At 36.8% G+C, this 27,027-nt stretch overlaps 1 protein-coding gene across 7 annotated transcripts in view; it reads right to left on the bottom strand.

The window, feature by feature from the left end:
• ZNF106 (zinc finger protein 106) overlaps window positions 1–27,027 on the bottom strand; it is a 74,940-nt gene that overhangs the window by 13,844 nt on the left and 34,069 nt on the right. For 2 of the 7 annotated variants that reach the window (XM_081289144.1, XM_081289146.1), the window contains 11 exons: window positions 19,859–20,059; window positions 14,458–16,641; window positions 12,780–13,413; window positions 11,065–11,134; window positions 8,042–8,199; window positions 7,897–7,957; window positions 6,883–7,224; window positions 3,718–4,489; window positions 2,972–3,027; window positions 2,250–2,395; window positions 530–664 (listed from right to left, as the gene is read on the bottom strand). In XM_081289144.1, coding sequence (XP_081145270.1) covers window positions 530–664; window positions 2,250–2,395; window positions 2,972–3,027; window positions 3,718–4,489; window positions 6,883–7,224; window positions 7,897–7,957; window positions 8,042–8,199; window positions 11,065–11,134; window positions 12,780–13,413; window positions 14,458–16,641; window positions 19,859–20,059 — 4,759 coding nt within the window. Of the gene's footprint in view, window positions 1–529; window positions 665–2,249; window positions 2,396–2,971; window positions 3,028–3,717; window positions 4,490–6,882; window positions 7,225–7,896; window positions 7,958–8,041; window positions 8,202–11,064; window positions 11,135–12,779; window positions 13,414–14,457; window positions 16,642–19,858; window positions 20,060–27,027 lie in introns of those variants that run through there. The other 5 variants (XM_081289147.1, XM_081289145.1, XM_081289148.1 and 2 more) reach the window with 5 other exon arrangements.

Raw genomic sequence — 27,027 nt, 5'->3', positions numbered from 1 at the left:
TCTAGGCTAAATTTTGGCATAGGATATAAAAGCAAAAATTAAGAATATTTGAAAGAAAGACCAAGGGGGATATATATTATTAATAGTAGGATATAAATAATACTGGAAAGAGACACAAAATGTGGTTTATGTCTAAATCTCATGTCTACCCAAGGTAATTCAGTATGCTAAAACAGGTTCAGACACAAAGAAAGTCAAATGGGTGGAATGAAGTATCTGCCACAGTATCTCCATTCAATACAGTAAATAGTCAAAGGCTCACAATTATCACTTTTTTGGGGGGCAGAGGCGGGGTAGCAGGATGACCAAGGATTGAACCCAGGGACACTTAACCACTGAGTCACATCCCCAGATCTTTTTATTTTGAGATGAGCTCTCCCTAAGGTGCTTAGGGCCTTGCTAACTTGCTGAGGCTGGCTTTTAACTTTTCAAGCCTCCTGCTTCAGCCTCCCGAAATGCTGGGATTACAGGCATGCAACATGGTGCCTGGCAAAATTAAAATACTTTTGATTTCTCTAGACCCACTTACCTTAACATTATAGCAGCGAATGGTGTGATCACTGGAACCTGTGTAAAGGGCAGCATTCTTTCCAGAGGTCTGAGTAACCAGAAGGCAGTTAACTTTGGAAGTATGGCCCTCAAACACACCAATACATTTCCGACTCTAAAATCAAGCAAAGATTAAATGATTACTTTTAGGATGTAGGATTAAACAATACATTTCATCATCAACAACAAAAATGCTAAAATTTCAGTTCACTCAATGCCTGGAATAATGCCTGGTACACAAAAGATATTCAATAAATATTTGTTCACTGAATGCCTATCAAAACAGTCACATATACTGAGCTACATAGAATTATGTTAACTGAGACATACAAAAAAATACTTAAGGCAATTCACTATAATGAAGGCCAGTACTGGGAGGGTAGCTCAGTGAACAGCATATACATAGTATGTGCAAGGACTTGGGTTCAATCCATAGCACTAGAAACAAAAAAAGGTACGAATTTTCATGCCTAGGGCAAGGTTCTCTAACACATAGACCAAGCACCTAGCAAATTCAAAATGAAGCTAATTACCCATAAAGTTGCATGTTTGACCATCAGCTTGAGAATACTCCACAATACTAAAAAAAAATGTGTCATGTGCTACTACAAGTCTTCAAGGTCTAGGTCTGATTTCCTAAGGGAATTTCTAAATGTCATTTCTATGTATACACCAAAATCTATTTAGAATGTATGTGTGTGTAGGGACTGGGTTTGTGGTTCAGTGGCAGAGCGCTCGCCTAGCATGTGCAAGGCCCTGGGTTTGATCCTCAGCACCACATAAAAATAAATAAGTAAAATAAAGGTATTGTGTCCAAGTACAAGTAAAAAATAAATATTAAAAAAAAGTGTGTATGTGTGTACAAGCTATATGTATGTATACACATACATACACACACACACACACACACACACACACATATACACACCCCTTGTAATTTAGAGATGGACTTGATCCCCCTGGATCTTACACTCATACTTCTTGTACCACCGTCTCCTTTCTTCAGTCATTGCTGCTGCTACTCATATCACTAGATTAAAGGAACCTATATACCTACTGCCTATAGTAAACAAATCTTTCTGGTTCATCAGCTAACTTTTGAGTTTTTACTGAATTTAGTAACTTTACATACTTTTTCAGTGTTTGTGAAGATAACCTACTGTCCCTAAAGTTTCCTGGCTATCACTATTGATAAACAGAATTAGTTTTGACATACATGAAATCCAAAACTTAAATCATAAAAGTATGAGAGAGTGAAAAATTGCTGCTCTCCTCAATAACTTGGATTCTGTAATTAATTAATTATTAGGGAAAAATGTTTCCTCTAATACTCCCTAATATTCATATTATCACTCCTAATACAGCAGCTATGCAACTGATGCCATCATCAACTCCAGTGTAGTACCTGACTGGCCCAAGCTTGTTTATATAATTCCACCCCCCTTTCTGGTGGTGAAAAGAAAAACAAACTCCAGAGGCACTTTACAAGAGAACTACCTTTTAGGAAAAGATGATATCAGAGAAGACAAAGATAAGAGAGAAATAATAAAGTCCCCAGTGACCCCACTGAGATGTGGATCAACTACAACTAAAGTCAGTAAAACCCCCTCAATAAATTCCCCTCCATGTTGAAGAGAGTATGAACAAGATTTTCCAAAACCTATATAACCAAAAACATTCAAAATGTCACATTCACTTACCACCAGATTATAAACTCGGACAGTTTTATCTGCTGAACAGGTATACAGTAAGTTTCCAAATATCTGAATAGCATTCACTGCAGCTTGGTGCCCCTCAAAGCTTCCTTCTGTGGGCTCATCATCATCTCCTGGCTCTGAAGATATTTCTAGAAAACAAGAATAAGTTTCAGAGACATGTCTGCTACAGTCTAGAAAGATACTCAAAACTCAAAAACATTACACCATATAGTTGTCCCTGAATTAAACCTAAAGATGATTTCCTAAAAAGTCTATTTTCTCTAGCAGAATATAACAATTCTCACTGAAAATCTTTATTATGAAGCTTATAAAATAAGAGAAGGTGGGGGACCTTTAATTTAGGAAGAAAATCCTTACAGACTGAACTTCTCAGTGATATTTGAAAGGTACCCAGTCTCTCTTCTTGCTGCATCTCTTGCTTCTGAACAGTTATTTCTTTAAGTAAGGGATTATTCTTTAAGCAGTTCCTTCTCAAAGCAAAAATCTCTGGAGCCAATGAAATCTTAATACTAATTAGTAGATAAGGGACTCAGATAAGAGAGATGGAAGTGAAAGACTTGAAAAAGCCAGGATTTGAAGATTTAGCGCTGATCAAGACAATTCTGTTGATGTTCCTGTCTGCCATTCTGTAAATATAAACCTTGGATCTAAATTTACAAATCTTTTTCCTGTGGTTGATTTACATAAAATAAAATGACAAATACCTGAAGAGTTTTTTGATCCTTTTATGGAGGAGATCACAGTTTGAGTTTCTGCCACACTGCAAAATAAAAGCAAGCCTTCTTAGCATCTGTGAGAATAGGACAGATAGAAAATCTAAAAATTTCCCAACTCAGGGAATTTCTCTAAACAATGGGCAAAGTAGTAAATGATATAATAAGAGATCAATTTTTCTATATCAAATTTCTATATGAAGAAAAATAAAAACAGAATGAATATTTACAACCTAATCAAAAGAGAAAGCAGAAAAATCTCCACTATTAAAATCTAATTCCTCCATTTTTATAACCTACTATTCTCAAACAAATTTTGATTTTTAAACAAATTCTGATTCGTAACTAAAAGTTTTATTTATTTTTGTACTGGGGATTGAACCCAGGGGCACTTTACCACTGAGCTATAACCCTAGCACCATGAAAAGTTCTTTAAAAAAAAAAAAAAAAAAAGACGAGTGGTTGGTTGTGGTGATGCATGCCTGTAATCCTAGTGGCTTGGGAGGCTGAAGCAGAAGGATCACAAGTTCAAAGCCAGCCTCAGCAACAGTGAGGCACAAAGCAACTCAATGCAACCCTGTCTCTAAATAAAAATACAAAATAGGGCTAGAGATGTGGTTCAGTGATTAAGTGCCCCTGAGTTCAATCCTTGGTACCCCTGAAAATAAAAAATAAACATTAAAAAAAAAAAAAAAGACTGATGAAAGCTGTTTTGATTGGACCAATAACATCCTTACCTCACAGGGATGCCATCCTTGTAGCGGGTACCAAGCTCACTGGTAGAGCTAACTTCATCACAACCAGAACGAGAAGCTTCTAGTGGGTTTTGTTCTGCAGAGTTCCAAATATCTTTTTTAGATGGGCTATCAGGTTTCTCTTCTCCAGATTCAGAAGAATCAATAGCTACTACTTCTAACTGAGGATTAGGGATTTCTAGAACTTCCAGGGATGAGTCACTGTCTGCCTCATCTCTGACACTCTCTTGCTCCTGACCAGTTCTATCTTCCCAGGTAGAGGTGGTTACTTTACTCCCTTTAGTTAATTTTCCAGTTTTTACTTTCCTTACAGGTTTAGCAGTAAATACATCCTGTTCAGTGTCACTATTCTCAGGAACATGGGCAGCCCGTAGAGTTTTCTTCTTCCGAAGTTTCTTCTTTTTCTTGTTTCCCCTAGTTTCAGCTGATGTCAAAGTGGATTCTGCCTGTTGCTCAGGCTGGTCAGCTGGAGAATGAGCCTCCTTCTCCAAAGGGGTTTCTGAAGCAAAAGATAATCTTAGAAACGAACTGCTACATGCTTCAGACCCACTGTTGCCTTTGGTTGGCTCTTCACTGTCTTTATTTATGCTAAGAAGATCTGTTGATTGGGAAGAGGGAGAGTTTTCCCTGTTTCTTGTATTTCCTTGCTCCACAGGAAACTTCAGATCTTGGATAGGTTCATGGCAATTTTCTGTTACCTCTGATAAGGACAATGCTGCAGTGATGACTGGATAAACTGGACAACTGATTTCTCCTAAGTTGAGAAGGAAAAAACTTTTACATCTTTTTTTGTGTGTTTGCAAACTGCAAATTATTTATCACTAATTGAACCTCTACCAAATAATGTATCAGTGATATGTTCATAAAACCATGATTGTTACAGCTGTTAACTCATCCTCTATGAAGTTACCCATAACCTACACTCATCCCTATTATGGCACTTATCCTTTGCCTTACGTCAATATAAAAAATAATAGGCATGTCTTAGTCCTTTCAAAAGCTCCTTATGTGGCTCTGGGAATAGCTCAATAATAGTGTTTGACTAGTATTTGTGAGGCCCTGGGTTTGAGCCCCAGCTCTGCCAAAAAACAAACAAACTCCATGTGGGGCAGGGATTGCTTATATTACTCTTAATCTTATTTTAAAAGTCCACATATTTAATATGGTGTTTTATTCTTTCTAGATATTTAAATATCTATTTAGCTAAAGTATTTCCAGTTTTATTTCTTAGATGTTTTCCTTTTACCCACACACCATCCTATTTCACTATACACGGGTGATTAAAAAATTCAATTGACTTAAGAATGCTTATTTTCATTAACTTAATTATTTCCTGTTTTAGGAATTTTTAAACTGATGAGAAAAAATTAAATATTCAAAGGAGATTTATTACATAAATTATTGTATATCTTGATTGTGCAACTTTTCAAATATTACACAACTAGTAAAATGTTTAAAATATTTTAGATAAAAAAATCTATTTTTTTGGAGATAGGATCTTGCTAAATTGCCCTGATGGCCTTGAACTTGGCTGCCTTAGCCTCCTGAGTAGCTGGGATTACAGGCCTGTGCTACCAGACCCAGCTCTAGATGAATTATTTTCAAGACAAAGGAAAATGAAATATTAAATGCAAAAGGTCAGGTTGTAATAGGCTATGATTTCTCCTTTGTACAAAGTCTACATATAGGGCTGGAGATGTGGCTCAAGCGGTAGCGCGCTCGCCTGGCATGCGTGCGGCCCGGGTTCGATCCTCAGCACCACATACAAACAAAGATGTTGTGTCCGCCAATAACTAAAAAATAAAATGTTAAAATTCTCTCTCTCTCTTTAAAAAAAAAAATCATTATCCCTCTCTCTTATTAAAAAAAAAAAAAAACAAAAAAACAAAGTCTACATATAAATACACGAATACCTGTGATATAAGAGAGACTGAGGGCTAGATAAAGCTCAATGGTAAAGTGCTTGCCTAGCATGTTTGAGGCCCTGGCAGGTTCAATTACCAGTGTCACAAAAAGAAAAAAGTAAAAAAGAAAAAAAAATGGCTTGAAATATAGCCAGGAATGATGGTGCATACTTGTTACCCAGGCAATTCACGAGGCTGAAGCAGGAGGACTGCAAATTCAAGGCTAGCCTCGGCAACTTAGTGAGACCCTTTCTCAAAATAAAAAATAAAAAGAGGTAGGAAGTAAATAGTTCATGGTAAAGCACCTTGGGTTTAATTCCCAGTACCAAAAATAAAAAAATAAAGAGTAAACACCGAAATAGTATAACAAAATAACATCTACATTTTTGTAATCTCCCAACTTTTTAATAATGAAAGTGAATTATTTTTGTAATCAGAAAAAGAAATCTATAAAAGAATCTTTATTACTATTTTTTTAAATCTTAAATACTATCCACAAAAAAAGCAACTTAAAATTCAACATGAAGGACAATTTCCATTTGATATCAATATTATTTATACTGGTACTAAAAGCCAGGGTAATTTTTCAGACTGTTTTTGCTCAAGAAATCACACAATGCCAGTTTGTTTCTTTGTTTGGACTAATTTTCAATACGGCAACACTGTGGTCATAAAAACTTCTAAGAGATTTTAAATAGCTAACAAGTTATTCTCAAATGTTAACTAGATGTTATTTTATGAAAAGAGTAAAAATCCTGGCTACTTCTCAAAACCACTTAAGTCCAAGTTCCCATTAGAGGATTACAAACCCCAGAACCCCACGTCATCTTATCTTGGCTACCAGCCTCTCAGGCTTATAAAAGTTCTGACTTGTATTTGAGATAAGGACATTTGATGATAAAAAACTCAGAGCATATACCTTATCTAAAAAACTGGATGAACAACTTTAACCCATTTATCAAAAACACCAAATAAATTCTGCACCTAACCTAATAAATAGAAACTTTTAAGTATTAATACAAAGTCAACTCAGTAACCTTAAATTAGAGAAAATTAAGTTACTGATATTTAAATTACATTCTCTAAAACATTTTAAAAAACTCTCCTTTAGGTAGGGCATTTAAATAAAAATTTAATTGTAATAACTTTAGTTTAATGGACAAGTATGGTTTTACACACTGTTATATAACTGTCCTAGTCCCACTGCAGGGATGCCCTTTAAGCTAGAGAAAAGCTTACTTACTATTAACTTGGGGTAATTCCTTGGATACACTGCAAGCAGAGACTTGTGATACAGCATTCACATTCTCATCTTGTTCAGGAGACATGGGCTCTTGTTTAATCTGAACTGATGAGTCTGGAGCAGGGACACTCCCAGGGGCTTGGAAAGCAGGAGATGTAGTTACTTTGAGAAGGGCTCCAGAGGATGATGGGGATACATGGGAAGGAGGCGGCTCCAGAAAAACTGGGAAAAAAGGATTAGGCAGCGGCGTGGTATCAGCAGATGTCTGAGATCTACTGTTCCTTTGTTCTCGAGTGAGGCTACAGGGAAGCTGATCTGGGTGCTCAGAAGGTTCATATGTTTCTAGAACAAGAAACACATATACGAATACAAAAATGCTATCTGAAGAGTCACTTGTTTCTAAAACAATTTGTATTTATAAACATTAGAAAGGAATTTTAAATAAATATATTAGTATACTCCCTCATAATTCTTCAAAATAGAATATCATCTAATCTATACAACTACTAAAGATACAGGTATAAAATTGGCATCAACATATCAATTTTCTAAACTTTAAATGACTTATCTAAAATTATATAAACACCAGTGGAAGTGCCAGATTTGAACACTGGTCTTTTTATTCTTAATCCAGAGTTACTATATCCATTGCTAAACATTTCTGGGATATACAGTTTAAGGGTTTTTTTTCCCTTTTTGTTTTTTTTGCAGCACTGGGGATTGAACATAGGGTCGTTCTATCAGTGACCTTTTTCCCCTGCCCTTTTTATTTTTTATTTTAAGAAGGTCACACTAAATTGCTGAGGCTGGCCTCAAACTTGCAATCCTCCTGACTTGACCTCCCGAGTAGCTGGAATTACAAGTGAGCACCATGGTGCCTAGCTGGTTTCAGGCTTTTTACAGAATGATGAAACCAAAAAAACATGGGAGAAACCATATGATCTTTCCATAACTACTTTTCCCTCCCTTCTATATAGAACAAAAAGTAATAAGCTATGGACACCCTATGAATACCTTGTAATCCCTGTAGAATCTGTATTCTATGAGTCCTCAGTGCACTCATTTCCATAGTTATCTGAAAATAAAGTATCTTGTTAAGCATTTCAAAATCTACTTCTGAGATGATCTGTTTTCATTTAGACCATACATATGTTGTTACCTGCTGCTTGAGCATGAGCAACCTCTGAACTTCAACATATGCTGTCTGCAGAGCTGCCCGGGCCTGCAGAAGGTTATTATCCATGCACTGCAGTGATTTGCTTAGTTCTTCCTCTCTTAAGGAAATATTCAGTAGCTGGTCAACCTGAGAACGTTCTGCTGAAAGAAATCATAAGGCCCAGCTTAATACTGGAGACTCCTCTTCAGTAACAGTTTCTCAAAAGACTCAACTATGCCCATGATTCAGGAAAAAACTTTTGTTTTCTCCTCCAGAGGTTAGGAGACTCGACAAGTTTTAGAAAATATGTGACCAAGCCTGATATCAAAGATAGAAATGAAGTAAGAATCGCAAGACAGAGTTGTCTCATAGGTCAAGTATACCACATTGTACTATCCTAACTAATCACTTTCTTTCTCCACTAACTTCCCAGGTGAAATCTCTGTTGAAGCACATTCATGGATCGAGGTTTTATTTTCCATTTTTTAGCTACCATCCACTTCATTTAGGGCTTTTGCTTAGACTGGGCCTCAGACCTAGTCTGCTTGGAACTTTCCTCCCAAATCTTATATTTTTCTAGTCTGTTAATTTTAAATGGTTCTCTTCAGTCATATTATTATTATTATTATTTACCACTGAGATAGATATATATATTTGACAAGGGTTTAATATCCAGAATATTTATAGCACTAAAAACATATATATTTTCTCCCATTCTTGAGATTGTTTCTTTACTGTTATTTCCTTTGATGTACAGAATATTTTTTAGTTTGCTAATGATGGGGATACATAGGAAGGAGGCGGCTCCAGAAAAACTGGGAAAAAAGGATTAGGCAGCAGTGTGGTATCAGCAGATGTCTGAGATCTACTGTTCCTTTATTCTCGAGTAAGGCTACAGGGAAGTTGATCTGGGTGCTATTTTAACTAATTTGTCAATCTTTGCTTTTGCTTACTGTGTTTTGGGGGTCTTATCCAAAAAATCCTTGCCCATTCTAATGCCCTGACACATTTCCCATTATCTTCTGGTATTTTCATAGTTAGAATAGCTCTCCTTATTAGAAAATGCCTTGTGAAAAAAATACATTGTGTCAGTAGAAACATAAGAAGTCAAATTCAGACTATTTCTCTTACACACATTCAACAACACAGATCACTTTGATGCCAGATGTGTGGGGGTTTTCCCCATACTCAGCAAAAATTGATTCTGCAGGGAACATCATCAGACAGGTATTCTCCAATTCAATTCCAACACTATTTACCTAGGGATAACATAATATCCTAGAGACTGAGCATTTAGTCTCCAAGACTACCAACAGGCCATAATTTAGGGTTCCTATAACCCCTTCCTCAGGTTCAATTAATTTGCTTAAGCAGCTTATAGAACTCAAGGGAATACTTATATTTGCTCATTTATTATAAAGGATATTGCAAAGGATACAGATAGAGAGATGCATAGGGTAATGTATGGATGTATGGAAGAAAGAAGTTTGATGCTGTGTGGGTGAGCCACCCTCCAAGAACCTCCATGTGTTCAGCTACCTGGAAGATCTCTGAACCCTGTCCTTTTAGGTTATTTTGTTGTAGTTGTGTTTATACACACACACACACACACACACACACACACACACACGTACTTTTTTTTTTTTTAGATGTTGACAGACCTTTAATCTATTTATTTATATGCAGTGCTGAGAACCAAACCCAGTGCCTCACACATGCCAGGCAAGAGGGCTACCACTGAGCCTCGGTCCCAGCTTCCTTTTAGGTTCTTATGGAGGCTTTACTACACAGGCATAATTGATTAAATTTGGGGCCACTGAAGACTGATTTAACCTTCAGGGCTTCCTCCTCCCCCACAAAAGGCTGCATGCGTGGGCAGGGGCTGGGGTGGGGTTTACAGCTAAAGAGTCCCAACCCTTCAATCCTGCCTTGATCTTTCAGGTGAATAACCCCTCATCCTGAAGCTACCTGCCAGCCATAAGTCAACCATTAGCACACACAAAAAAGATTCTATCACTTAAGAGATTCCAAGGATTTAGGTTGTATGCCAGCAAACAAAGACCAAAAATATATTTCACAATATCAGAAAGGAGTGTATTTATTTGTTTATTTATTTTACTTTTTTAAATATTTATTTTTTAGTTATAGTTGGACACAATACCCTTATTTATTTATTTTTATGTGGTGCTGAGGATTGAACCCAGGGCCTTGCACGTGCTAGACGAGTGCTCTACCGCTGAGCCACAACCCCACCCCGAGAGGAGTGTATTTAACTTAAATAAATGTTCTAAATAATGTATGTGTCATCATTTGTCTTTTTCTAATTTAATATGCTAAAACCTCTCCTCTAAATATCAGATCCACATATCCAATTATTATATCCCTTTCTAAGTGTCTCAAAGGTCCCTTAAATCAAAGGATCTAAAAGGAAACTCATCTTTCTTTAGCCTCAATCTGTTCCTGCCATGGAGTCATCTATCTCTATAAATAATAACATCATCTGCCTAATTTCCCCAAACAGAAAACAGGGTTGCCCTTGACTCTTCCCTTATTTATCACATCCACTCATCAAATCACTCCCTATAAGGAAAGTAAAAGTCACAGAAACCTATCAGAGGAGGAACAATGCTAATAACCTCTTTCCCTAATTCACTATTAGAAAAGCAACCAAAATGCTTCAAAAATGAAAAATTGAGAGAAATGCCTATAAATGATTAAGAACAACAATGTTTTTATTAAATGACGTGCTCTTTTTTATCCTACTGAAAAGGCCCAATAAGATTTTCTGGCTTATATTGTACAAGAGATATATAACCTCAGCCTACAGGTCTATGTGGCATCATATACTCTTCCTCTAGTTGTATTGAGTGTTGTAGGAAATCCAATTTGCTCTTAAGTAAAACAATGCAAAAAAAAAAAAAAAATGGGTATCAGTGTTTGATGAACACAAGTTTGCTGTGTCAAGTTGTATAAAGACCAAATGCTTTAAGAACAACTTCTTTTTGCCACAATATTCTGCACCATACCTTTTTTCCCTTTAATTTTCCTTCTTTTATTTTTTCTCTCAAGACTTGGGAGTTCAGGAGAAGATCCATCCTGTGGAGCAAAACAAAACTGAATAATATCAATATGTAAGGGTCATTATCCAAGAGAAAAAGAATAAAGAATGAAAGTTCTAAGATAGTCGTACATTATCCTTCACTATTGCTCACACACAAGTCAAATATTAGTTGAATCAATGTATCTGCTAAAAAGAAAAAAAGGGGTGAGGGGGAGAATACAAGATCAGATGCCTTCCCAGCATCTTAAAGGTGGTAAAACCCACAGGCTTAGGTAAAGCATTCCACCTTGGTGAAGCAATTCACACATATGAACAAAGCCAATAACACAAACTCTAATTTTATTTTGGCACAGTTTCTATTTCAAACTTCAGCAAGAAAATCTTTGCAATAAGAAGCTAAACTGCCTATGAGACAAACCTCAAGATACTAGCTTTGTCATTGTGGACGTGGACTCTATGATGGTTTTAAACTCAATGGAAAAAAGAGCTAGGGACAATTAAATGCTGTCATGGGCAAAAGAGGAAGAAGCTGTGTCCATACTCAGTTCTGACCACTTTTTTGTAATAAAAATAGAAATTCTTCTACTTGATCATGAACTCCTTTAAGACAATAATTGTGTTGTCAGCCAATATTTGGGAAAAAAATGGGGATTAGAGGATGAAAAAAAATTAGCTTTGCCAAAGGATAATTTTTTACTTTTGTATTTCAAATCATCTAATATCCCCTATGTACAGTCTAGTTCCAAGGAACAGAATAGGAATTTGAAACAGGTCTAAACCCATGACCCTAACTACTTTATTTATTGCCTTAGTTTTAAAGGAAAGAGACGATTTTCTTACAGTGCCAGATTCCAGATTCTATCACTACCAGCAACTCTTTCTTTCCAGAAAGGAATTCTGAGAAGATTAAGCAATATCAAGTAGGAATGCCAGAAGAGCTGAAGTGGTACTGGTGAAGGACAAGACTCTTAAGAAGCCAGGCTGGGTAGCTAAAGGACAAAAGATAGTTACAAGTACTAAAAAGCTGGGCCTGGTGACACAAGCCTATAATCCCAGAAACTCGGAAGGCTGAGGCAAGTTGATCATAAGTACAAGGTCTGCCTGGGCAATCTAGTGAGACCCTGTTTCAAATTAAAATAAAAAGGGCTGGGGGTATGGCTCAGTGGTAGAGAGCCTCTGGGTTCAATTTTCAATACCATAAAAATAAAACAAAATACTTCTATGCTATGTTCTTATATATGCACTCTAACAGTAACAAGCTACTTTAGTGTTAATCCTAGAAGTTCTGAATCCAACAGTCATACACACATGCATTACGAATATAACAGAAAACTCTTCAGAAGCAGTACAGAGTACATCTATGAAAATAGACTGCATTACAGCTGAAGATATGACTTATTCTTGGTCAGGTGATACAAAGAATCACTGGGTTGAAGACTAGTTTTAGCGATGACTTCATACTTTCCTGGTACTGTACATTCATATTACATTACATCTAATTTAGTAGAACTACTCGGTGAAAGAAACCAGTAGGATGAAATAAGAGCCTCACAGTTCTATTCCAGAGTGTAGAGAACTACAACCCCAAATCCCTCCAAAATCAAACAGTTAAACCTTCTTTATAAACAACTAAGTTGCTACATGAGATGTTCTATAAAAAGCACAGGGAATCATACTCACTCCTGTGGCTCTTCGTTTTTTTCTAATACTCTGGCTGTCATTTTGTTCAGCACCAGAGGTGCAGCTGCTATCAGTGGCTGCATCTGCTAAACTGGAGGCTGCAAGGAGTGAGGATGCATTTGATGAGAGAGAGTTTCTTTCTCCATTATTCTCCTGGGCATTCTGATTCTCTGATGGTGGTGTAGACCTCTCCTGGTTGTTTAGGTCTTTTGCTGAATGCATCAAAGGTATTATATGATCACAGGGTAATTGTGCACTATGACGCCTTCGGGTAGCAACATTTTCAGACTTTTCACCTGTTCTGAGGGAGGCAGTCAGAGGTGTCAACTCCTGTTTAAGGCACATCGTTGCTTTCTGACTCTGTGCAGCATTCAATGAGTTACTAGGTGAAACAATCTGCTGGGGCTCATTTTCTTTGCCAGTACCTTCCTCACTGAAGAAATTGTACACAGAAGGAGCCCTATCCATGATCACGCTGCTCTCAGAAAGGCTTCGCTTTCTGGCCAACCCAGGAGATGAGGAAATGGAAACACCTTCCCACTGGAATCCTTCTAAATTAGACAGATCAGGATCACCATCTAAATCCAAGACCTCTTGCTCATTTTGAACCAGAGGTACCATTTCTATGCCAAACCTTAAAAAAGAAAAACAAAAACAAAAACATAAACCGACATGGTTATAGGGAAGAGCTCTTTTTAATGTGTCAGACTCTGTCAAGCACAGGTTACAAAAACATATAAGATGGTTCCTGTTCTCAAGGAGCTCACAGTTTGATAAGGAATTGAGACAGAAAATAAATAATATTGCTATGTCACAGTAATAAATTATAGACATATAGCCATAAGAATACATATGAGAGTAAAAATTGAGAATTTTATTTCAAATACAGCTCTAAATCTACAACAAAAACACCTAATTTTTAAAAGTAAATAAACCAAAACAAACAATAAACTTTCACTGATCACTTACAAGTGTCAGGCACTACATTGAGTTTTTTACTCATAATTTCATATACTACTCACCAGATCTGGTAAAGGAAAAGGGGGAAAAATAAATTTATTATTTGAACAAGGATAGAAACTACCCTAAACCTGAAGGGTAGTTTAAAATGCTACAGAATTATGATTTTCAGGTAGTAAATCTGTTTGAACACTTTATCATTCAGAATAGTACCTCAACATAAGATGAACAGCCACAATATTACAGAAGTGTTTGAGATAAACATTTTGTGTTCTTAAGTATGATGTCCAGAGTAAATACAGAAAGGTAACTATCCACAGGTTCTAAGTAAAAGGCAATGAGGACAGTTATATTTAAAAGTTGTGTCATTCATTCAAGATCTAGATCTAGAGAAATTAAATTCTACAGATAGATACAGATTTATGGATATACAAACTGAAATGATGGATTGCTGATGATTTTTTCCTATGCCCCTATCTCCTTTCTCAGAAGGAGGTGTGCCTCCATTTTAACCTCCATTCTCCACTAAGAAAAACTGTATTCCATTAGTCATAGAGTACCACTTACTCTTTGATAGTAAATTGAATCAGACATCTACAATGAGTATTTTTGGCAAACATTTAATTAAAAGGAACAAGCAGAATTCTCTTGACCCAGGTCAAAGGATACCTTTAAAAGAAAGCAAGAAAGAACACAGATACTGAAAAGAGGCACACACCTGGGTAAGCCTTTGCCTAGCTCTTGTTTTTTCTTGGTTACTTGCTGAATGACCTGTTCCCAGTTGACATTTCTCCGAGATGCATTTAGAATCTGTCGTAGGGTTGGTTTGAGTCCAGACTCCTTCTCTGTTTCACTCTTTCGATGACCACTAATATTGCGAATACGGCGAGCACTATTGAGGTTTGGCTCAGGAAGGTGTGCTCCAGTTTTGCTCTTCAAACTAATGTGCCGGGTTAGATCTCTCTGAAGTGAGGCAGGAAAGCCAAGCTTGCTTAGTTCAGGCAAGAGAGGACCAGAGGGCTGACTAATATCACTTTTTTGAAGCTCAGCATCTAAACTAGTACTCTCAAAGCCTTCTGTTTCGAAAGATATGTGAGATTTAATAGGGTTGTCATCCTGTCCATCTTCTAGAGATTTCAAGTCTAGCAATAAGCCAGAGTGTGGACTAGCTGCAGATGCCATTTGTAACTCAGACTCATTCTGGTGAACCGTGGAATTACAAGGAGAGGTGGAAAATTTCCGAGGTGTTTTCAAGATCTGTTCATCCTGTTCTTTCTCTTCAACAGTGTGAGTGCTGCAGGATAAAACTTCTGTAGTTGCACAACCCAGAGTTCCAATTTTTGTTCCATGCTTTTCTACATCAGATGTCTCTCCATCACTTTCATCTTCTAATGCATGCACTTGAAACTCAGTCTTCAAAGATCCCTTTTCAGACTCTTCTACATTTCTACTTGCTTTTGCAAAGTTACTGGTCCTCTTAGAAGTGCTAAGAAGTGGATTTTGCAATGTCTCATGACACTCTGGCACTTCTTTGGCTTTTTGTAATGTTTCATTTAAATTATCATCAGGTTTTTTTTGAGTGCCAGATGTAGTTGTATTCCCTTTTAAAACATGAGGACATGAACTTCGCAATTTGGATATGTAAGGAGAACCTTGTCTGTCTTCTAAAGTGGGTTTGTTCAAGGGATCTGAGTGTTCTCCAGGGGAAAAAGAATTTGCTTTGGTGTTTGAAGGATTCTTTGAATCTTGCTTTTGAGAAACTGATTTAGTGGCTGGAAGTGGAAGGAGTGGGGATTTCAATGAAGGAATCCTATTTGAATCATGCTTTTGTTCAGGTTTTTCTGCAATGGGGCAATCTCTTACCACCTCATAGGAAACAGTGCAGTCAGAAGTGGTTGTGTGATTAAGAGATCCAGTATGTATTTCTTTTTGTGTTTTTAGTATTGGGGAGATATTTGTTTCATCAGTTTGAGGTTCTTGTATTCCTGTGGTAATCAAGCTAAAATCAAAGAGAGGTTTATCTATTATTTCTGACTTGTTACTGGTGACTTCTTTCAATCCTGACTGTAAATCCAGAGTTTTCTGGGAAGGATATGGAGTCCAGCGACGAGGCTTTTCCCTTGCTACACTGCCATTCTTTCCACTACTTTTGGAAGCTGCACTGTCTGCCTGCCTAGTGGTTTGGCTTTCTGGCTGCTCAAAATTGAAGTCAAGTAAGCCTTCTGAAGGAAATTTATCACTTGTAAATCCTTCTTCAGAAGGACTTCTGTATGTGGCAACTGTACCAATTTTGTCATTGTCTTGCCACTGCCATTTATATCTCTCTGGATTATATTTGCTTGACTTAATAGATTTCTTGTTCCAAAGCATAGTCATGTCCTCCATTTGATAGTTAGAATTTCTGTTTCTGCCTGGTTGAAATTTGTCTCCAGGGCCATTGTAATTCCAACTATTTGTACTACGTACATTGGATTTCCAGTTTCCGTTACTGTTGTTCATATGCCAAATGGAAAAGCCACCTGTTCCTTCAGAATGCCAACTGGAATTCCTTCCTGTACTGTTATAATTCCAATCTACCATCCCACTATTTGAATGCCAACCACCTCCAGAATTACTGTGGTTGTGAAACCAGGTTGAGGAACTTCTTGCAACACCTTTATGCCACCCAGAACATCCTCTTGGTCCACCACTATTTCTCAAACAATGTGAAAAGCTATTTTTTCTATTGTTATTAAAGCCATCTTTCTCCCATTTCCAATCTCTCTGTGGAGGTCCACGATGATGCCTCACTGGCTGGCTGTAACTCTCTCTGTCTTGGTAAGGGATTCGGTCTTCTCGTCTCCATTGAGGTTGCCTGTCATCAGAGTTTATTTCTTGGCTGCTATTGGAAGGCTCATCTTGTCTGGAAGAAAAATAGTTTTTTTGTTATGAATTTAAAGAAATTTTAATGCATTCTTTATAGGCAAAACCCACCAAACTTCCCTTCTGCCTCTTTTCCCCTATTATTTAGATTAAGTAGTAGAGCCCCTTTTTTAAAATTTTTTTTTATTTTTATTTTTTTTTAGTTTTAGGTGGACACAATACCTTTATTTTATTTTTATATGGTGCTGAGGATCAAACCCAGTGTCTCACACGTGCCCGACCAGCTTTCTACCACTAAGCCACATCCCAGCCCCCATTTTTATTTCTAATAGTGTTTGCTTTCGCATCTTTAAATGGTATGGTTAAACTCAATAGTCTTCAGTTAATTAATATTACATAATATATTATTTCCCCCATCATCCCAGAAATATTACAAATCTGACATATTTACACTATCCTTCCTTGGTTCTATATTTATTGGCATATTCTAGGACTCTGTTCCTTTTATTCTATTGTTGATACAATTTTATGTTAATTTATCTGTCCTTAATACATGATTTCTCCAATTACAGGTTCCTTCTAAAAAATCCAGTTTCTTAACCTATTTTTTTCTTAACCTATTTTTGTTTTGTTTTAATTTCATTTTTAATATATTTTTTCTTAGTTATTGATGGACCTTTATTTTATTCCTTTATTTATATGCAGTGCTGAGGATCGAACCTAGTGCCTCACACATGCTAGACAAGTACTCTACCACTAAGCCACAACTCTAGCCCCTTCTTAACCTATTTTTACGATCATATTTTGCATGGTTATCTTCATTAATAAACAGTTTATCAAGCACTTATACAATGACTGTGAATGATATAAGAAAACTTTAATATGCAGCTTCTGTTTATGATGGGCTCAGAACCTAGCCAAGGAATTAAAGTCCAACAGGAGTAAAATAGCACATACAAATAAGCAGTAACCACAATAAGTGCTATAAGGAGCTCCATGAGGTAGAGTATTTTATAAAGAAGTTACAACTATTTGAACTATTCATGTTAAATAAGGAGGCCACAGAAATGTGAATAAGTTTAAGTAAACATCATAGCAATAATTACAAAACCATTTTCTTCTATAAACTGCCTACGGTGCATCTAGCACAAGCTAAGGAGTGCTAAGGACTCGAGATAATGAGTAATATTAGCCAAAATTTACTGAGTATCTACTAAGTATCATTTAATGCAATTCTTTTAATAGATTACCTATTTAATTTTCACAATCCTAAGGCAAGTATTCTTATTATTCCTATTTTTTAGATGAGAAACCTGAGGAGGAGACAGGTTAAGTGTTTTGCCAAAAAGTGGCAGAGTGAAGATTTGAACCTTGGCAGTCTGAATCTAAGTTTATACTCCTAAGTCACTAGGCCTTGATAGACTGAAAATCCCAAAGCAAAGTTTCTGTGGTTAGGTTTCTTTCTCTAAACTTGACTTAAATCTTAAATTCAATACTTAGTTTAATTGGTCTGAAGAGCTTTCAATGTCTATAACATTTTGAACACAATTGTAATCCTTTTTTTCCACAAGGAATTGAAAGTTAATATATCTAAAAAAGTGCAAATACCATTTACATTATAAATTACAACATGGCTAACCAGAAGACCTGAAGTCTCCAAGTAACAAGTGATATTAAATACACTAGCAGGATTTTTGTGTGTGTGTTATCATTAACTAATTTGTTTTTATCTTTCTAGGCAGCAGGCAACTTATAACATCCAATGGAACCACAGACTCAGTTATACAAATGAGATCAGAAATGGGGGGAGAATTGGGGAATAAATCATATATGAAGAAGAATTTCTGGATCATCATGACCTGGCTAGACTGAGGGAATAATAGTATTCAGCTAAATCCACAGCCCCAAAAGAACAGAGTTAAATATCTCATGTGGGGGGAGGGGGACCTCATGAAGAAACAGATGATTTTATAAATAGGTTACCACAAAGGCATATAAGAAAATTTGAAGAATTGTGTTATCAATGTCTAATCTACTGAAATGCTTCTTACCCTTTGACTTAACAATCATTTATACAGATATGCTAACAATGGCACTGGTGTATAAGAATAAAACAGAAGTTAGTCTCCTAGAGGCTCCAATTCCCTTAAACAGCAGAAAGAGTAAACTACAACTGTACTAATAATAATAAGAATGTCATTTGAAGGACTAAGCAACTGAATGACTCAAAGAACCATGTTGCTATTGACATTTTAAGGCTAAGGAAGTCTTATTTTAAGGACTGGTTCAAAAAATTCCTGATTATACATAGAGTTAAATGACATACTCCTTTTTTATATCCAAATATCTAACCAAAAAGGAAGTGAATGACTAGTATTCAAGATTCAAGATCAAAATTTTATTGTAGAATTTCAAATGTTTTTAATCATGTCTTTGGACTTGAAAAATTATTCCACTTTATAAATGGTGTTCTCTCATATCTGAAAATTTCTGTGCTGTTAATTAAACTCTTCAGAAAATAAAATCAATAAGGCAAAATCACAAATTCCTAACACCTCAATACATACATACAAGCATAAAATACCATACAAACTACCAAAGTGGTTTTACAAATATTTATCAAATGATACTCAAATGATACTGACACTCTCAAATTTAAAATATAAATTAACTTGATAAATATTTGTAAAACCACTTTGGTAGGCTTGGGGTTGTGGGCACGAGTGGGGCATTGGGTTCGATCCTCAGCACCACATAAAAATAAAATGAAAGTGTTGTGTCCACCTATAACTAAAAAATAAATATTAAAAAAAAACACTTTGGTAGCCACTAGGGATTCAAAGACAGAAATCAAATTTGGCAGAAGCACCATGTTAAATCATATCAGGTAAAAAAATTTTCCTAGATGTTATTTTGCCAATTAAAAATGCTATATATTCAAAGAAGCTCACACTCAATTAAGTTTTCCACTACAAAATTTGGACACCATTAAAACAGTTCTAAACATAGTTATCAATGTAGTAAAAACCTCAGAATGTAGCTAGAGCTAGCATACAATACTGAGTTTTGAATTTTTTAGAGCAGATAGCACAGTAGTTCAAGAAAGCATTTCATTTTCCTTTATTCATAAGACAGTAACCTCAAGTTACATTTTATAAGTAAGTTTAAATGCTATAGGCTAAAAAGTATGTAAAATATATTCTCTACTATGTTCTATTACAGACAAGCTTTTTAAAAAAATAAAAATCATCACTTACCGACTTTGTTCTTTCCTTTGTTTTATTAACTGAACGAGTTCCTTGTCAAAATAATCTTCCTCCTCTTCCTCTCCCTTCCCATCATCTTCTCTGTCCTGGGCATCCACATTATCTTTGTGCAACTGGCCAGAAATGTGCTTTGCATATGCAGAAAGACCCACTTCTGTGACCCCGCATACTCGGCACTCATGACTACTGTCCCTAGGGAAAGAGGGAGACGAGGGACATTCAATTCTCCCCACTGGCATGGCACACTCACCAGATCTGTTAAAGTTTCCTCTGAAAGAGACTGCACAATTTGGTACAGTAAAAAATCAGTGCTAATCAATTTCAATGCTCCTTTCATCACTTTAATAAATTTGTTCATAAGTTACTTTTGAGATGAATTTTAAATTCTTTTCCAGCAATCAAGAGGCAATACACTTCAGATTAATGAGCTTTAGGAGGAGAAATCTTCTTGAATTGCTGTACTTAAAATCTTGGCCAGAGGAAACATGGTGAAAGGGGAGGCAGGGCAGGGGGCTCAGAGCAAACATAAGTTGCTCTGAAGCACACCCATGGTGCCAGCTGCACTCAGAAAGCTGGTGACAGCACTTCCATTTAATCTCCTGCTTTAGAGTCTTCTTCCAGTGAAAATTAAGGGGTGGAGAAAAGAGTAGGTGGTACAGCCAATCCCAACTGTGTAACTAAATCTGAACAGCTGGAGCTCTGCCTGGAATGTGAAGATTCCGGACCCTGAGAAAAATGATAGGAGTAGTCTCAGTGAACTTTTTTTGGTCTGGATGATAATGTGATCTACATTCTGCTTCAGGAGGGCTTTATTGTAAAGGGAATGAAAAGAATTTCAGTTGTAGGCAGTTAACAGCTGCTTTATTCTCAAGTTACAGAAAATGCTACTGTTTAGAGAAGAAGAAAATGAGAAAATTAGTTTAAACAGGACAGACAGAATTTATTCTTTTCCTTTACTTAAGGGTAAATTTCATACTTGGCCAGTTGTAAGAAGCTAAAGTCTTCAATCTTTTCCAGAGCTATAAACTAAAAAAATAAATAAATATTAAAATTTAACTGCTTTTTAGCTTCTCAAAATTCCTTGATTGGATCAGTTGTCTCTGCAATAATTTCTAAGGACCTTCTGAACACCAAAGCCACTGGGCAGCAGTATCCATTCAATAATTCGAACTGGCATAATCCTGTATCATGTGACTTGGGTTTATACTAGTGGCATTTTTGCACTTCCTATGCCAATCTATTAAAAAAATACATCAACACAAAAAGACACAATGTCTTTGGCCAGGCAGAAACACACACAGGTGTGCCTCTGCTTCATCTTTTCTTACATATACTTAACAAGACATAGGCAGAATTTATGTCAATTAGCCAGAAAAGATGCTCAAAACCATCTTTACTAAAGACAGTTTCTGTTGGAGATCACCTGAATGTTCACTAAAGAACAAAAAACTAAAAACCAACTTATTGAACAACTAATTTTTTATAGTCAATGTTGCCAACCGTGACAAAGTATAAGCCCTTAAAAAATACCCAGTAAACTTAAAAAGAAAATACTGTGCAATGCAGGTGGGGATTTAGCTCAATGTTAGACAATTTGTATAGCATGCAAGGAAGTCCTGGGTTTGATCCCCAGCAGCGCCGCGCACACGCACACGCACATGCACACACACCCCAATAAAATTAACGCACAACACTGTTTCTAATTTTCTAAACATCATGGGAGAGAGAAAATCTACAAGTTCTCACCTTTTTTTGGACTTTGTAACTCAAAATGCTCATGTTTTACAGATTCATTTTAATGAACTCTGACCAGGTTCTCTCTAAAAACACTAATTCTAAATTATTCTATCAATGTTCTAATTCCTTCTAATCCCACAGGTACTTGTACATTATTTTCACCAAAAGTCTTCAACTATACTTACTACATTTAAAGAATAGCAATCGTCAACTTTCCCCATCTTACTAGGAATAGCATACTTTTCTCTGTAGAAACTACATTGATAAGGTTCATTCTAAGTGAACACTAACTTATAATACAAAACAAGCTGTTCTGCACAGCAAAACAAAAATGAGTTAAAAATCTTATCAGAATGAACAGTATCAGAAGAATCTGAACACCATATAACAAAATTAGCATACTTAATTTATATTATAATAGAAATTCAAATCAACTTAATTTTACACTAGAAAAGCTTTTGTCTTTAAATTCTCTAAAACTGTGGAAAATGTATTTGTCCCCTTTTCTACCAAAGCACTTACAGAATACTAAACTGTATATTGTAGTAACAACATCATCACCCTATTGCTTATACTTTGACTTTTAGTATAATCCTTAAAAGATATTTAAATGAAATTGCAGATTTTACTTTTATTTCTAAGATGCAGATAATTTTTCTCATGTCTGAACCATCAAAATCCCTCTTTAAAGATACAACAGGGCTGGGGTGAGCTCAGTGGTAGAGTACTTGCTTAGCGTGCATGAGGCTGTGGGTACCTCCCCAGTACTGGGGGAATAAAAGAAAGAGAGAAAGAGAGAGATTTTTAAAAAGACAACTGGAGGGCTGGGATTGTAGCTCAACCCACATAAAAAAATAAACAAATAAAACAAAGATATTGGGCTGGGGTTGTGGCTCAGCAGTAGAGTGCTCGCCTAGCATGAGGGAGACCCTGGGTTCGATCCTCAGCACCACATTAAAATAAATAAATAAATAAACAAGATAAAGGTATTGTGTTTAACCAAAAAAAAAAAAAAAAAAAAAAAAGATATTGTGCCCATCTACAACTAAAAAAATGTTTTTTTTTTTTTTTTTTTTTTTTTTAAAGACAACTGGAGAGCCACAAAGTGGTAGCGTGCTCGCCTGGCATGCGTGCGGCCCGGGTTGGATCCTTAGCACCACATACAAAGATGTTGTGTCCGCCGAAAACTAAAAAATAAATATTAAAATTCTCTCTCTCGGGCTGGGGATGTGGCTCAAGCGGTAGCACAACAAACAAAGATGTTGTGTCCGCCAAGAACTGAAAAATAAATATTGAAAAATTCTCTCTCTTTAAAAAAAAAATTCTCTCTCTCTCTCAAAAAAAATAATAATAAAATAAAATATTAGGAAATGAACTATAAAGTGGCAGAATTTAACCTCATTAAAAATAAGTATACATAATCGTAAACCCACACACTGTGCAACCCCAAAGCACATGTTGGATACTTGATATTCAAACACAGATTTTTGAAAACATGTTGCTTTCCTTGTTGAGCAAGAACATAACCACAGTTCTAAAGTTATTTGATAGACAAAATACATCAGTAACCTAGAACAGTACAGGCAAAAATACATCAATAACCTAGAACGGTGTAGGCAATAAGTGTGACATAAAAGTAAGCACTAAATAATTTATCAAAAATAGACATCTTTTTTTCTAATAAATAAAATCTAGCTTAAAAAAGAGAGATAAACTTTATAAGATACTTCAAGAAGATAATTCTCATTTATACGGAGAAGGAACAGGGTATGACAACTACATCTTCTAAAAAGCCAATATATCCAGAGGCAACCTTATAACCTCTGTTCTACACTCAACAGGTATTTATGCTTCCACACACCATGTTTGGGAAACCAAATTATTTTGTTTTTAAAGAATTTACCTTTATTTTTAAGTTATTTGATTTTTTTTTTTTTTAAATATAGTACTGAGGATCAAACCCAGTGCCTCACCCATGCTAGGCAAGCACTCTACCACTGAGTTACAAACCCAGCCCAGGAAACTACATTTTAAAAAGTTACTAGGGCTGAGGATGTGGCTCAAGCGGTGGCGTGCTTGCCCTGAGTGCGCGAGGCACTGGGTTCGATCCTTAGCACCACATGCAAATAAAATAAAGATGTTGTGTCCACCAAAAACTAAAAAAAAAAAAAAAAAAAAAAAAAAAAAAAGGGGCTGGGGATGTGGCTCAAGCGGTAGCACGCTTGTCTGGCGTGCGTGCGGCCCGGGTTCGATCCTCAGCACCACATACAAAGATGTTGTGTCCGCCAGTAACTAAAAAATAAATACTAAAAAAAAAAATTTCTTAAAAAAAAAAAAAAAATTAAAAAAAAAAAGTTACTAGCATGGTTCCAAAACAACTGACTCAAGCATTTTTCCTCCTGGTTTATTTGTTGTTTTTATGGACAAAATTTTTGAATTTTTTACTCTGTCATTTTCCCTGATATCCGAGCCATATGTTGTTATATGTGAAGTGATGTTGAGATTATTTACTTAGGCTCCCTCTTTTTTTTAAATAAAGAAACTGAAATCATAAATGCAGAATTTAAATAACTGTTATCAATGAAATAAATTGTTTCAAAGTTTAAAAAAAAAGTTACTAGCAAATTAAATTATATGTTATTGATGCTATTTTTCAATTCTTTAATTAACAACCAGTTTAAATACTTTACGTAAGTACATAAAATAATTATGGGAAAAATGAACTACTTTCGCTTCTTAACTAATAAAAGGAGTAATTTTCCTTAGGGTGTTTGTTGAGAGCTACAGCCAAAGGGGCCCCAGCAAATTTCCAGCTGCCAGCAAACTTCCAGCTGCCGGCTGATGATTGGCTCACAGCAGCCCCAGCAACATCTAGCTGATTGGCTCCTCTGCGGTGATGTTCATTGGGCTGTTTCCCTGCCCTTCAGACTGCCAGCTGATGATTGGCTCACAGCGGCCCCAGCAACATCTAGCTGATTGGCTCCTCTGCGGTGATGTTCATTGGGCTGTTTCCCTGCCCTTCAGACTGCCAGCTGATGATTGGCTCACAGCGGCCCCAGCAACATCTAGCTGATTGGCTCCTCTGCGGTGATGTTCATTGGGCTATTTCCCTGCCCTTCAGATTGCCAGCTGATGATTGGCTCACAGCAGCCCCAGCAACATCTAGCTGATTGGCTCCTCCACGGAGCTGCTCATTGGGGGACTTCTTTGGCTCCGCCCACACGACCCAGCCAATCAGCCTCAAGAGCAGGAGGATTGTGGGAGGTGGTGAGGTTTGTGTGGGGGTGAGAGGCTTGTGGGAAGCCGGTGGTGGCAGTTGGGCTCTGAGGGTTTTTTCCTGAGGAGCTGTTTTGTTTGGCGTTTGTAGTTCTAAAAATAAAGTTAGTTTCTTTTGACAAGTGGCTCCTGAATTGTGCCCAGCCAGACTGCGGCATTTGGTGGCTCGCACGGGGAGCGACTGAGGGTAAGTAAACTGCTCGCCCCTGAGGGCAGGGCGAGAGGATGGGTAGCCATTCTAAGATTCCTCTTTTGTTTTGCTTCATTTTTGTTTTAACTTGCCTGTCCCTGGAGATGAGTGAGACGGAAGAAAAACCGCTCACATCTGAGGAAAAACTATTTGCGTCTGAGGAACAGATAGGGAGAAAGGACGGATGGACATTTCAGGAGGATAGAAAGGTTGATATAATGATTTTGTATGGTTCCATTTTTATTTCATTCTGTCTCGGTTTTGTTTGGTGTTATCTTGTTGGGTTGTATTATAGCAGAAATACGGGATCAGCAATTAGTAAAAAACAAACCAAAAGACTGTTAAGTAAATTGTTAGAGGAAGGAGGCATCTCAGTAAAATCAAGAACAGGGCATACGTTGATACAATACAACAATGTAGCCCATGGCTTTTTAAGGAGGAGTTGTTAGATATATCACAATGGAACCATCATGGTGAAGATTTAAAAAGAATAGAAAAGAACAACCCAGGGACTCTGCCAGTTGGCACATTGCCATTGTGGACACTCGTATCTGGTTTGCTTAGTCCAAAGCCTTCAATTCAGACAAAGGTAGAGGAAGAAGAAGACATATTGATTCAAGTAAAAGAGAAGGTCTCTCAAGTTAGTCAGAAAGAGGAAAAGATTCAAGTAAAAGAGAAGGTCTTTCAAGCTAGTGAGACAGAGGAAGGAAGTTTAGAGCAGAAAAAGCCATCAGGGGAAAAGTTACAACAGGAGACTGCTAATAACACCTTTCTTTTTTTTTTTTTTTTTTTAAAGAGAGAGTGAGAGAGGGGAGAGAGAGAGAGAGAGAGAGAGAGAGAGAGAAAGAGAGAGAATTTTTAATATTTATTTTTTAGTTCTCGGCAGACACAACATCTTTGTTGGTATGTGGTGCTGAGGATCGAACCCGGGCCGCACGCATGCCAGGCGAGCGCGCTACCGCTTGAGCCACATCCCCAGCCCCTAATAACACCTTTCTATCAGAGAGCGTAAGTGTCCAACCAACAGCACCACCTCTACAGGAGACTGCTACTAACAGCATTTTACCACCAGAGGGCATAAGTGTCCAATCAACAGCACCACCTCCATATGCTAGGAGGCTCCCAACCCCCACAGTTGATAGTTGGGATCCTGAGACAGGATCTCAAGTATGCCCTGTATATGAGGTAGGAGGGCAGCGAATTTACCAGGGTTTAAATTTCAAAACAGTGAAGGAGCTAAAAGAGGCTGTAACAACCTATGGTCCCCAAGCACCCTTCACTGTAAGCTTGGTCGAATCCATTACCAACTTAAACATGACGCCAGCAGATTGGGCTAATATTTGTAAAGCTGTGCTAAATGGAGGACAATACCTGTTATGGAAGGTTGCCAATGAGGAATTTTGCAAGGAGACGGCTAGGCGAAATGCAGCAGCTGGTTATTCTCAGAGAAATCTAGATATGTTGTTAGGAAAGGGACCTTATGAGGATCGGCAGCAACAAATTGCATATGATCCTGGCGTATACTCACAAATTGCTGTAGATGCAGTTAAGGCATGGAAGACTTTACAAGGACATGGAGGTTTACAAGGTCAATTATCTAAGATAATACAAGGAGCTAATGAACCTTATGCTGAATTTGTAGATAGGCTTATTCAAACAGCTACCAGAGTTTTTGGGAATACAGAACAAGCAATGCCATTAATAAAACAACTGGCTTATGACCAAGCGAATCGTTGGTGCAGAGATATCATTAGACCATGGAAATAGGAAGATTTAAACACATATATTAAATTATGTAGAGACATTAATGAACAAGAGCAAGTCATGGCAGCTGCAGTAAAACAGGCTTTAGATGCCAGAGACATTAATGAACAAGGGCAAATTGTGGCAGCTGCAGTAAAACAGGCTTTATATACCAGGCCAAGAACATGCTACAATTGTCAACAAACAGGACATT

Source organism: Spermophilus citellus (assembly GCF_964194105.1).
Source record: "Spermophilus citellus genome assembly, chromosome: 4".
NCBI classification, from domain to species: domain Eukaryota; kingdom Metazoa; phylum Chordata; class Mammalia; order Rodentia; family Sciuridae; genus Spermophilus; species Spermophilus citellus.
This window is presented reverse-complemented; position numbering and strand designations above follow the sequence as displayed.